The sequence below is a fragment of the Hyperoodon ampullatus genome (assembly GCF_949752795.1).
Source record: "Hyperoodon ampullatus genome assembly, chromosome: 1".
NCBI lineage: Eukaryota > Metazoa > Chordata > Mammalia > Artiodactyla > Ziphiidae > Hyperoodon > Hyperoodon ampullatus.
In genome coordinates, this window is record NC_136914.1 from 204436258 (window position 1) to 204449944 (window position 13687).

General features: G+C 40.5%; 1 protein-coding gene across 1 annotated transcript in view; it reads left to right on the forward strand.

Moving 5' to 3' along the window:
• The window catches only part of CFAP58 (cilia and flagella associated protein 58), a gene marked incomplete at both ends in the record, with an annotated part of 121292 nt that overhangs the window by 4410 nt on the left and 103195 nt on the right, over nt 1–13687 (forward strand). Inside the window, 4 exons of the mRNA XM_079712002.1 lie at nt 4541–4822; nt 7075–7223; nt 9392–9548; nt 10429–10623. Of these exons, the coding sequence (XP_079568128.1) occupies nt 4541–4822; nt 7075–7223; nt 9392–9548; nt 10429–10623 (783 nt within the window). The remainder of the gene's footprint in view (nt 1–4540; nt 4823–7074; nt 7224–9391; nt 9549–10428; nt 10624–13687) is intronic.

The following is a 13687-nucleotide window of genomic DNA, read 5'->3' on the forward strand; positions in this document are numbered from 1 at the left end:
CTTCACTAATTGGTACTCCCAGCACCTAGAACATTGCCTGGCTAGTCGTAAACACTCAGTAGATAGGTGTCGTATGAAGGAGCATCACAGTTCCTTTCTGATCAATTCATGTTGAAATCATCCTTCTGAATTAGATAGCATTATATGCTGTAACAGTGTAGATACCGACTGGTTATTGGTCACAGCTAAGAGATTATTTTTGCTTTGCTTTTAATAGCGGTATATTTTAAAATGGCAACATAAACACATCTCTTCTGTTCATAAAAGTTTCTTTAAAACTTTTCTTTCTTTGATATTTTTCCATTCCTGTGCTAAGTGCCAAATGTACAGGGAAAACCTTTCCTGTGAACAAATCATTAGGCTAGTGATCAAGTGTTGACATTAATACCGTTTACAGGGATGGAACCTAGAACATTGCTGTGATAAATGTTTGTGTGTGTTCATGTTTAGCATCAACAAGGGGAAAGTACAGAGCAGCACCACCATTCCTTAATATGATTTTTCCTCCTCTATGGAATCGCTATATTGTGATCTTTGCGATAATCTCCTTTTTAGTCAGGAAGAAAACCTATGTTGAGTTTAACGTTAGTATAATGCTGTTATGCAAAATGTTATATAGATATGCTTGTGACTCCACATCTGTTTTAAGATGTGGACTCTGTTTTGTTTGAATATCATATTTAGAAGTGTAATCAAGAGTACAAGTGTTGGGCTTCCCTGGTGGTGCAGTGGTTGAGAGTCTGCCTGCCGATGCAGGGGACACGGGTTCGTGCCCCGGTCCGGGAGGATCCCACATGCCGCGGAGCGGCTGGGCCCGTGAGCCATGGCTGCTGAGCCTGCACGTCCGGAGCCTGTGCTCCCGTAAAAAAGAGTACAAGTGTTTTTTTTAAAATAAATTTATTGTATTTATTTATTTTGGCTGCATTGGGTCTTCGTTGCTGCATGCGGGCTTTCTCTAGTTGTGGCGAGCGTGAGCTACTCTTCGTTGCGGTCCACGGGCTTCTTATTGCCGTGGCTTCTCTTGTTGCAGAGCATGGGCTCTAGGCACATGGGCTTCAGTAGCTGCAGCACGTGGGCTTAGTAGTTGTGGCTCTTGGGCTCTAGAGCGCAGGCTCAGTAGTTGTGGTACATGGGCTCAGTTGCTCTGCGGCATGTGGGATCTTCCCGGACCAGGGATTGAACCTGTGTCCCCTGCATTGGCAGGCAGATTCTTAAGCTCTGTGCCACCAGGGAAGCCCCAGTACAAGTGTTTTTGAAAAGCAAGAATATGTAGACTTTCTCCATGTTGGGCAAGGCAGGCTTGTCAAAGCAGAAGGTAAACTAGACTATTTACCCAAAATCTTCAGGGTGAGTTTGAATTTTACTTTATTATTGGGATTAGAGATTGTCTCAGTTAATTTCTTTGATTAGCAATAGAGTTTTCTTTTGCTTCTTGTTTTTGTTTGTCTTAATTAATTTTTATTGGAGTATAGTTGATTTACAACGTTGTGTTAGTTTTGGGTGTACAGCAAAGTGAGTCAGTTATACATATACATATATCCACTCTTTTTAGATTCTTTTCCCGTATAGGTCATTACAGAGTATTGAGTAGAGTTCCCTGTGCTATACAGTAGGTCCTCATTAGTTATCTATTTTATATATAGTAGTGTGTATATGTCAATCCCAATCTCCCAATTTATCCCTCCCCACCCTCTTTCCCCCCTGGTAACCATAAGTTTGTTTTCTACATCTGTGACTCTATTTCTGTTTTGTAAATAGGTTCATTTGTACCATTTTTTTAGATTCCACATGTAAGTGCTATCATATGATATTTGTCTTTCTCTGTCTGACTTAACTCAGTATGATAATCTCCAGGTACCTCCATGTTGTTGCAAATGGCATTATTTCATTCTTTTTTATGGCTGAGTAATATTCCATTGTATATATGTACCACATCTTGTTTATTCATTCCTCTGTTGATGGACATTTAGGTTGCAGAAGCATGTCCTGGCTGTTGTAATTAGTGCTGCAGTGAACACTGGGGTGTATGTATCTTTTCAAATTCTGGTTTTCTTCAGATATATGCCCAGGAGTGGAATTGCAGGATCATATAGTAGCTCTATTTTTAGTTTTTTTAAGGAACCTCCATACTGTTCTCCATAGTGGCTGTATCAATTTACATTCCCACCAACAGTGTTAGCAATAGAGTTTTTATGTTAAAGTCCTTTTTAGTGTAGAATATCAAAGCATAATGTCGCAATCATAAATAAGACCTTTCAAACCTTATCAGTTCTTTGCTCAAAGGCTAAGTGATTACCTGTGGCTTCCAGAATAATTCACTCTGTATTCCCTAGAATGCCATTCGAGGCCTCCAGTCTGTCCCTAACTCCCTGTCTAGTCTCCTTCCTTTTCCCTATCATATTTCTTGTACTTTAAGCTAACTTGAGCTTCTTAACCAATCTCAAATCCTAGATACCTGCTTGTCCCTGAGCCTTTGATCAAGCTTTGCCATGGGACAGGAATGCCCTTTCTCTTCACATCTACCTGTGAAAACTCCAGTCTCCCTTTTGTGCCTGCTCAAATGCCACTTCCTTTATGAAATTTGCTTTAATTCTTGCTGCTGGGAGTAATTCCGTCTTCCTATAGGTTCTTGTAGAACTCTGAATCCATTTTATGGCAGGTATCAAATTCTATACTTCCATTTTCTGCCCACATACCGCATCAGCTCTTCATGTATATATTTCCTATGGGAAGGCCGTGTAGTCCTTACTTTGATATCTCCTCCAGCCTCCATCATTCCAACTTACATACAGCAGATGTTCCATCAGTATTTTCTGAGTAAATATATTAACCATACTCATTCTTTTTTTATTATTATCGTGCTGTATGTAGTAAGAAGTAGGGCACCTGTAATATAGTGCCACAAACTGGATGACTTAACAGCAGAAATTTATTATTTCACAGTTCTGGAGGCCACGAAGTCTGAAATCAAGGTGTCCACAGAGCCATGCTCTGAGACTGAGTAAAATCTTTCCTTGCTTCTTCCTAGCTTTTGGTGGTAGCCAGCAACCCTTAGCTTTCCTTGGCTTGCAGCTGTACCAGCCTAATGTCTGCCTGCACTGGTCACATGGAGTTCTCGTGTGGGGGGTAGGGTGTGTCTGTATCCAAATGCCACACCCTTTCTTAATTGAGTTATAATTGACATGTAACATTGTATTAGTTTTAGGTGTACGACGTAATGATTTGATATATGTATACATTTCTCTTTTTCTTTTTTTTTTTTTTTGGCCACGCGGCATGTGGGATCTTAATTCCCCGACCAGGGATTGAACCTGTGCCCCCTGCATTGGGAGCTCGGAGTCTTAACCACTGGACCGCCAGGGGAGTTCCGTATATGTATACATTTCGAAGTGGTTACCACAATAAGTTTAGTTAACATCCATCACACCACATAGTTACAAATTTTCCCCCTTTTTATAAAGACACCAGTCATGGTATTAGGACCCACCCTACTCCAGTATGACCTTAACTTAACTAATTGTATATGTAATGACTCTATTTCCAAATAAGGTCACATTCACAGTTACTGGGAGTTGGGACTTCAACATATCTTTCTAGGTGACACAATTGAACCCATAACACTAGGGAAATAAGAATTCATATATAACCATATAGTCCTGGGTTATCATCTAAGTTGTAGTCAGACTTGCTTGAATTACATCTGTATGTCTGAGCTTACATTTTAAATAATTTGCTGCCCAGCTAATCATGGAAAGCAAATGTGGAGAAGGCCCATGACCATTGCCCAGGGGACATTTCAAAATTCCTGTGGAGATGAACTAGGCTAATTTTTTTTTTTTTTTTTTTTTTTTTGCGGTACGCGGGCCTCTCACTGTTGTGGCCTCTCCCGCTGCGGAGCACAGGCTCCGGACGCGCAGGCTCAGCGGCCATGGCTCACGGGCCCAGCCGCTCCGTGGCATGTGGGATCTTCCCGGACCGGGGCACGAACCCGTGTCCCTTGCATCGGCAGGCGGACTCTCAACCACTGCGCCACCAGGGAAGCCCCTAGGCTAATTTTTTAAGGGGTAAAAATGATGGAATATTTTTAAAGAGAATATTCCATATTCTGGATGGGTTCTACTGTAAGTGTGGTTTCATGGTATCTATATTATGTCTGACCTCAACATACCGTGGCTTCTCTCTGCAGTCCTGGGGGCAGTAAGAAGCAGGCTTGGAATAATCATAATAGCTCTCGAAATTTGTTGAGTACCTGCTGTTTGCCGGGCACTTGGCTAAGTGTTTAACATGAATTATCCCATTTAATCTAATCCTTAACACTATGTGGTAGGAAATATTACCGTCCCAGTGCTACGTATACATATATACAGGTATCAGGGGATGAACAAGGAGCCTTCCCATCATATAGCTTTAAATTGTCTGCTTGTCAGTGGCTTTTATTTTGCTTGTACGAAGGTCTTTTATTCATGAATAATAAGTCATTCCTGAATAGTGATGGGGTAAATATTTCAATCTTCATTCCCATCTTTGCCCTTTTGAACAGGAAAAGAGTGAAAAACTAGTGCTGGAGGAAACTGCGTATGAGGAAATAGAAAGGGATTTTCAGGAGGTTCTCAGCGAACTTTCAGAGGACAAAAGTTTGGAGAGATTTAGGGTTGAATATGAGAAGCTTCATGCTGTCATGAAAAAGTCTTATGACAATGAAAAGCGTCTGATGGCCAAGTGCAGAGAGCTGAATGCGGAGATCGTGGTTAATTCCGCGAAGGTCGCCACTGCCCTGAAGCTCTCTCAGGATGATCAGACCACCATCACATCCCTGAAGAAGGTCAGTGATCTTCTAGAAATGGAACCAATGGCGAGCTTTCATAAATACATCCTATACTTAAAACATCATCCTGTCATTATATTGGCAGCTCTAGGCTGGTAGTAAAAGAGTTATTAAGTAAAAATTTACATGATTTATATATTCATTAAGCCTAGGGAATAATGTTAATTTTCAAAGAACTTAAATAGCTTGAGTGAATTTCACAATGCAGAAAATAAGGTAGAACCTTACTGGCTTGGTTTCTAAGAAATACTGTGTTCACAAAAACAATTGGCCATAAGTAAGTATAGTATTAGGAATATCAATATGTCTTGTTTGACCCAAGATAAGTAATTAAATATCTTATGATGATAGCTTGTAAAAGATCTTTTCATATTTCTACATTTTCCACTGTTTTAGGAGAGGTTACCTTGAGAATTTCCAGATGGTAGTTTTCATGATCTTTCCTCTTATCGCCCCTTTGCTTCTGCCTTGATCGTCTCAGTTCCTCATAATGCGAGAACAGGGATTCAGTCTGGGAGGGATATTGAGGAAGTATGGCATTTTTTTACACTTTATTTTTTCATCCTCAAGTGTGTTGCATTATTTTGAAGGTAAAACACAAATGTTCCTTGTAGATTGCAGGGTGATAAGAGGTTAAGATATTTTAATTTATAATTGAAACCCTAGTGCTGAGAAATAATTTGCAATATTTTTAGATAATTGATATCATGCAATTAAACATACCCCAATTCTAATGAAGTTCCAAGACTAGTGCAAAATGTAACTTACCTGTTTTCTTAGGAACCACTATTTTTACTGTCTTTTTCTCTCTATTGTTATTTTCTTCTTCACCTTGCAAAATACCAATATAAGAAGGCTTTAAATCATGTTATGATGAGAAAAGACCCCACTTTTTATTGTAAATTAAAAAACTGGAAATGGAAATCATGAATTGATTAAAATATAATTGGTGAATTTGCTTTGGACAAGACTTCATATAATCATATTTCATTTAAATATCCTTCATTTGTTTTGCCAAAAATAGTACATATGGTTGCTACAGAAAAACATACCCCTTAAACTGACATTTTTTTTTTTTTTTTTTTGTGGTACGCGGGCCTCTCACCGCTGCCGCCTCTCCCGCTATGGAGCACAGGCTCCGGATGCACAGGCCCAGCGGCCATGGCCCACGGGCCTAGCCACTCTGTGGCATGTGGGATCCTCCCGGACCGGGGCACGAACCCATGTCCCCTGCCTCGGCAGGCGGACTCCCAACCACTGCGCCACCAGGGAAGCCCCTGACATTTTGTTTTGAATCACTAAATTATGTGCTGCTGTTACCCAAGAATCATCTCTGTCTCTCTAATGTAATAGCATGAATTTATTTAATTAAATAATTCCTTCCACTCATTTTATTCCTTGTCAACATAAAAGAATATTTTCACCTTAAGCATATAGATTCTTACCTGTATAAAAGGACTCACATTGCACTTGATGAAATTTTGCAAGAAAGTTAAGTGGCAGGGCAAAACTCAAGGTTGTTGCAACATTTACTGTCCTTCGTCCGTGTACTCGAATGGCTGTAATTCACTTTTAAGTATTTCTGTTAATATTCCACTTTGTATTCAGAATAGTTTTGTTTTTCCCCTAGAAGCATTTGATGAGAAGGCCTGGGCTTGGGTTTCTGGAAATGGGAATTATCAAGGCTGTTGTGTACAATTAGGTGACAGCCAAGACCTCATTTCTATGGATGGCTCTAAAGTTCACCTTGCCATCCACGAGCTCACCTGGGGCCTGAGGGCAAAATATATTTTTAATATGGAATCTATCAAGAGCTTCAAATTTAGGACTTGGATCCAAGACCATTCCTTATGTGATAAACCTTTTTTTTTTTCCTATAAAATATCTGGATTTGGAAAACACATAAGCTTTCATTTTCGATTTTGTAAGCCTATCTTAACATGTTTAGAAATAATACCATTAGTTATAGCAGCCCCTGTAGTATGTGAGCCCTGTGGCCACACTTACCTACACAAGAGAAAATATCCTTTGCCAGTATCCCTCTTTAAAACTGCTTTTCAGTATTGACTAACTCATGTTGAACAATGCAGTAAGTCAATATACATTTAATACATAGTGTATAACGGGTAATCTTCGTTCCCCATAAATAGCTTCTATAACGTAGTTGTTTTATTATTCTATTTATTCAATTTAGCTAGCATCTGGAACCTAGTTTGGTTTTTCTCACTGATATCCCATGACCCACCTAGGAAATTGAAAAGGCTTGGAAGATGGTGGACTCAGCCTATGACAAAGAGCAGAAGGCAGAGGAGACGATTCTTGCCCTGAAAGAGGAAATAGTGAACCTAAGCAAACTAGTCAAGCAAGGGTCTGGACTCTCCGTGGACCCGGATAGCAAGTAGGTCATAGCCGTCTTGATTCATGTTGAACTTGCTTTTGCAGAGACCTCCTTCTTCAACAGACAGCCTGGGGCTTGCTGGTACCATCTTGAATGTTCTTTGTGAATACAAGACTCTACTTTGTTGGGTTCCCAGACATAGTTTTCTATCTATTGCCATTTTTTCCTTTTTAATACTCCTTTTCTCCATGCCCAAGAGCTTCTAATTCATGGTTATATCAAACTTCTGGCTCTATAAAATCAGTGCTACAGTTTTAAAATGAGTAAAGATTTTAACTTTATTTCTCTCAAACTTGTGTGCAGTGGCTGACTTTCTACCCAGATTCCCAGCCCCTCCCATACACCCCCTGCCCCATGATTAGCCATATCACTGTCCTTCCTACCACCTCAGATTCTAGGCCAGAAAACAGTTGCTCTTCACACTTGTTACTCCTTCATCCCTTAACGTTTTGTCTTGTTGACTCGGTCTTCTAAACATCACTTCATTCTTCCCCTCCTCCCTATCAGCAGCGGGTCCCCTGTTCTCTGCTGGATTTGGCAGTAGAGTCCTAACTGTTCTCCCTGCCTTTGAGGAGACATCTCCCCTCTTTACCATCTTCCATACCAGACTTATTCTTCTAAAACATGTAGCTACATGCTTCCATCTCCAGCATATGCACCTTTGACAGCTACTGATTTCCTAAGGATAAAGCCCAAAGTCTTGAACATGTCTTGCAGAACCCTTTGTAGATCTGCCCCAGTCAGCCTTGCTAGACTCACGTCCAGCAGCACCATGCTTGCTCATGCCTCCATGTCTTTGGACATACTGTTTTCTATGCCAGGGATCCTTTTTCTTCCCTTCTCCACTCAGTAAACAACTATTCATCCTTCAAGACCTATCTTAAACACCATCTTAACTTTATCACCGTCAGCATCTCTGTTCCAACCTCCTCCCAAGCCTCAGAACCAGTGACCAGGCAGAAGAGTCATTGTGTTCCCTGTTTCCATAGGACCCAACATCTCCCTCAAGTATGGCACTGATCACATGGTACTGAAATTATTTGAGCTCTCTGCCCATTAAGCTGTAAACTCCTTGAGGGGAGACATCTATCTTTACCTTCCCTCTAGGAATCTAGCACTCTGTAGAGCATGCAAAACCTTGCATTAATTAATGAACCAGGAATGAGCATACACTTCCTTAGGCATCCTTAACTAAATCTACCTGCTGTCTAGGTTTCTTATACTTTCTAGATACGTTTATCGAATGTTGAATAGGTAAAATAAACAGAAGATGTGGTGTTCATAATAATGGACTCTATTTTCTTATTAAAGAAGTCATGCACGATCAGAGCAACTATTGAAGAGCAACTGTTGAAGAGGAACGTGAGGGAACTGATTTGGTTAGGAGGAGTTTTAATGAAAATCAGAACATGATGAGGAGGAGAACTGATGAAACAATCCAACTCAGAATTTTATCTTCAGCAGTGCGCTTAGGTGTAGCTGTCTGTCTTTACAGTGACCTTAGAATTTAAGGTCTTGTTTATGGAGAAGAGTTTGCGGTTTTGAAGGTTCTTAATTAAACAATTATATCAAAATTGTTGGTCAATACATATTATCGAATTACTGTGTTTCCAACAGCCATTTGATGTCTGTCAGCTGCAAGTGTCTCAAGTGCAAGTTCTCTGCTTTCTCAGCTCTAAAGTAGCTGCCTTGTTCTAGATGAATTCTGCTGCACAGGTCTTATCAGACATAGTTTTTCTACTTTCAGAATGAATACTACAGGGGTGTGGAAAGCAAGGAGTAGAAATCAGCCCCCCCAACTCTTCCACCCTAAATTTCACTCCTCAGAGATAACCAGTTATCAATTTGATGCCTATTTTTCTAGACTTCTATAAAAATGCCTATAGTACACACACACACACACACACACACACACACACACAGACTGTAATTGCTTAAAAATAAGAAAAGGGGTCATAGTATGCATATTATTATTGGAACATCCTCTTTTTCAGTTAAAAACTCAGAAACAGCTCCCACGTCAGGGCATAAAGATCTTTCTCTTTCTCACCTGAATAGTGTTGATCCTTGACCATAAGTCTTTCCCATGAAAACGAGTTCAGAGGATGATAAGAAGGCTCCCTGAGCAGATGGCCATTTAGTCTGACTCCCGTGTTCTTCTTTTTTAGTATCCAAGGTTTGTTGAAGCTCAAAGAAGAAGTGACAAAGGAGCGAGACCAACTCTTGTCAGAAGTGGTGAAATTACGAGAGGCCTTAGCTCAGACCACTGAACAGCAACATGAAATGGAGCGGTCCCGGGAAGAGGCGGAGCAGACCATCAGTCAGGTCTGCTGTGACGCGGAGAGCAAGACAAGGACCATTACCTTCCAGAAGGAGGTTTTGTCCTTCTCCAGGCTCCCTTCCTGTCTTGTTCCTTTCTCAGATTTACGACCCTCCCTCTCCCCCACCCCCCCTTGCACCCCAACCAGGTCACCAAATGAAGCATCCATGGTTTGGCTTGTTTCTCTGGTCTGTTTTTGCAAGAGCAGTTTTACTTGAGTCATTCTCTGTCTGAGAAGTTACCAAGATAGGGCACTGCTTACATTTCTGGCCCAAGAAGGTGTCCCCTGTGACAGCCAGGGCGCCCTGCATCTGGGGATGGTGAAAGCAGTTCCCCTGCCTTTCTCCTGTGTAAGGAAGCCATCTAGCTGAATCCTTCTGAATAGTTTTCTATAAAACCAGAAGTCGAATAGATGGTACACAAGCGCAGGCTTGAGGAGAAAAACAGGAGACTCCTTTGATCATGAGATAGGAGAAGGATATTTAGCAATATCCAGGACTCATGGAAAATACACTTTCATATTTAGGGTAGCTGGCTACATTTTATTCAGTTTCTGTTGATGGAGAGTTAGATGAATTCTTTCCATGTTTGACTTCCCTAGAATTCTGGGCTTCCAGTATTTAACTGGATTTTATACATTTCTTCGTGGATTTGTTCCCACCATCAGGGTGGCTGTTTGGTGCCAAGGCTCTGAAAAACAATACAGAATATTCTTGAAAAGTTTGAACATTGCAGTTCAAAGATGACTCTCCTACAGGAGAAATAGTACTTCAGAGTCATTGCGCTGAAAATATCTGAGAGAGGGAGAAGCTCGGCTGGTTGAGACCCGTCCTAAGGGGCTCATCTCCCGCACCCCAACCCCCATCGTCCTTTCTGTGCCTGTAGTTCCAACAAGAAATCCAGCAACGTCAGAACGAAGCTCTGCGGGAGACTCGGAAGAAGGAAAAACTAGAGAAAGAGCTCAAGCAGATTCAGACGGACATGGACACCAGGCAGACAGAAATCAAGGCCCTGCAGCAGTACATGCAGAAGAGCAAGGAGGAGCTTCAGAAGCTGGAGCAGCAGCTGAGGGAGCAGAAGGTGGGCTGGGCAGGGTTGCAGCACGGGGCCTGGCCAGACAAGAACGGGGATTTTTGAATTTTCTTTGGAAAGCAGCAAACTCCCTTCACTGCAGATGTTGGTAACACAGCACGTAGCACTGTACTGTGTTTGGTCTTTGAATGGCTCTTATAGTTAGATATGCTGTATCCCCCCATCCCCCTCCTGCCATGCTCTAACAGGTTAATCTCTTTTTATCCTTTTATTGATGTGTAACATACACATAGAAAAGTGTATAAGTCACAAGTATACAGCTTGATGAATTTTCTCCCCTTGAACACGTCTTGGTTACCTGTGCCCAGCCTGAGAAATAGCACCCCGGGAGGCTCCTCGTGCCCCTTCCCAGTCACTCTCTCCCCCAAAGGTCAGCACTCTTCTGAATTCTAAGCAGAGGTTAGTTTTGCCTGCTTTTGTACTTTACAGAAATTAAATTATACAGGATGTACTCTTTTGTGTCTAATATCTTTCTCCTAACGTCCTGTTTTTGAGATTCACTTATGTTGTTGCCACATAGTTATAGAACCACACTATCCAATATGGTAGCCACTAGCCACATACAGCTATTTACATTTAAATTATTTGAAATTAAATAAAATTTAAAATTCAGTCCCTCAGTTGCACCAGCACCATTTCAAGTGCTCCATAGCCACATGGGGCTAGTAGATACCATATTGGACAGTGCACATAGAGAACATTTAGTTCATTGCAGGAAGTTCTATTGGACAGAGCTCAGAAGACCATTCACTCTCATTGCTCTAAGCATTCCAGCCTGTGAATATAGCATGATTTATATTTAACAGGTTTAGTTTTTTTTTTTTTTATTTTTTTTATTTTTTATTTTTTTATTTTTTTATTTTTTTATTTTTATTTTTTGCTTTATCACAAATTTAATCAGTTATATGTATACATATGTTCCCATATCCCCTCCCTTTTGCGTCTCCCTCCCACCCTCCCTATCCCACCCCTCCAGGCGGTCACAAAGCACCGAGCTGATCTCCCTGTGCTATGCGGCTGCTTCCCACTAGCTATCTACCTTACGTTTGGTAGTGTATATATGTCCATGCCGCTCTTTCACTTTGTCACAGCTTACCCTTCCCCCTCCCCATATCCTCAAGTCCATTCTCTAGTAGGTCTGTGTCTTTATTCCTGTCTTACCCCTATGTTCTTCATGACCTTTTTTTTTCTTAAATTCCATATATATGTGTCAGCATACAGTATTTGTCTTTCTCTTTCTGACTTACTTCACTCTGTATGACAGACTCTAGGTCCATCCACCTCATTACAAATAGTTCAATTTCATTTCTTTTTATGGCTGAGTAATATTCCATTGTATGTATGTGCCACATCTTCTTTACCCATTCATCCGATGATGGACACTTAGGTTGTTTCCATCTCCGGGCTATTGTAAATAGGGCTGCTATGAACATTTTGGTACATGTCTCTTTTTGAATTATGGTTTTCTCAGGGTATATGCCCAGTAGTGGGATTGCAGGGTCATATGGTAGTTCTATTTGTAGTTTTTTAAGGAACCTCCATACCGTTCTCCATAGTGGCTGTACCAATTCACATTCCCACCAGCAGTGCAAGAGTGTTCCCTTTTTTCCACACCCTCTCCAGCATTTATTGTTTCTAGATTTTTTGATGATGGCCATTCTGACTGGTGTGAGATGATATCTCATTGTAGTTTTGATTTGCATTTCTCTAATTAGTAAAGATGTTGAGCATCCTTTCATGTGTTTGTTGGCAGTCTGTATATCTTCTGTGGAGAAATGTCTATTTAGGTCTTCTGCCCATTTTTGGATTGGGTTGTTTGTTTTTTTGTTATTGAGCTGCATGAGCTGCTTATAAATTTTGGAGATTAATCCTTTGTCAGTTGCTTCATTTGCAAATATTTTCTCCCATTCTGAGGGTTGTCTTTTGGTCTTGTTTATGGTTTCCTTTGCTGTGCAAAAGCTTTGAAGTTTCATTAGGTCCCATGTGTTTATTTTTGTCTTTATTTCCATTTCTCTAGGAGGTGGGTCAAAAAGGATCTTGCTGTGATTTATGTCATAGAGTGTTCTGCCTATGTTGTCCTCTAAGAGTTTGATAGTGTCTGGCCTTACATTTAGGTCTTTAATCCATTTTGAGCTTATTTTTGTGTATGGTGTTAGGGAGTGATCGAATCTCATACTTTTACATGTCCCTGTCCAGTTTTCCCAACACCACTTATTGAAGAGACTGTCCTTTCTCCACTGTACATTCCTGCCTCCTTTATCAAAGATAAGGTGACCATATGTCCGTGGGTTTATCTCTGGGCTTTCTATCCTGTTCCATTGATCTATCTTTCTGTTTCTGTGCCAGTACCATACTGTCTTGATTACTGCAGCTATGTAGTATAGTCTGAAGTCAGGGAGCCTGATTCCTCCAGCTCCATTTTTCGTTCTCAAGATTGCTTTGGCTATTCGTGGTCTTTTGTGTTTCCATACAAATTGTGAAATTTTTTGTTCTAGTTCTGTGAAAAATGCCAGTGGTATTTTGATAGGGATTGCATTGAATCTGTAGATTGCTTTGGGTAGTAGAGTCATTTTCACAATGTTGATTCTTCCAATCCAAGAACATGGTACATCTCTCCATCTATTTGTATCATCTTTAATTTCTTTCATCAGTGTCTTATAATTTTCTGCATACAGGTCTTTTGTCTCCTTAGGTAGGTTTATTCCTAGATATTTTATTCTTTTTGTTGCAGTGGTAAATGGGAGTGTTTCCTTGATTTCACTTTCAGATTTTTCATCATTAGTATATAGGAATGCCAGAGATTTCTGTGCATTAATTTTGTATCCTGCAACTTTACCAAATTCATTGATTAGCTCTAGTAGTTTTCTGGTAGCATCTTTAGGATTCTCTATGTATAGTATCATGTCATCTGCAAACAGTGACAGCTTTACTTCTTCTTTTCCAATTTGGATTCCTTTTATTTGCTTTTCTTCTCTGATTGCTGTGGCTAAAACTTCCAAAACTATGTTGAATAAGAGTGGTGAGAGTGGGCAACCTTGTCTTGTTCCTGATC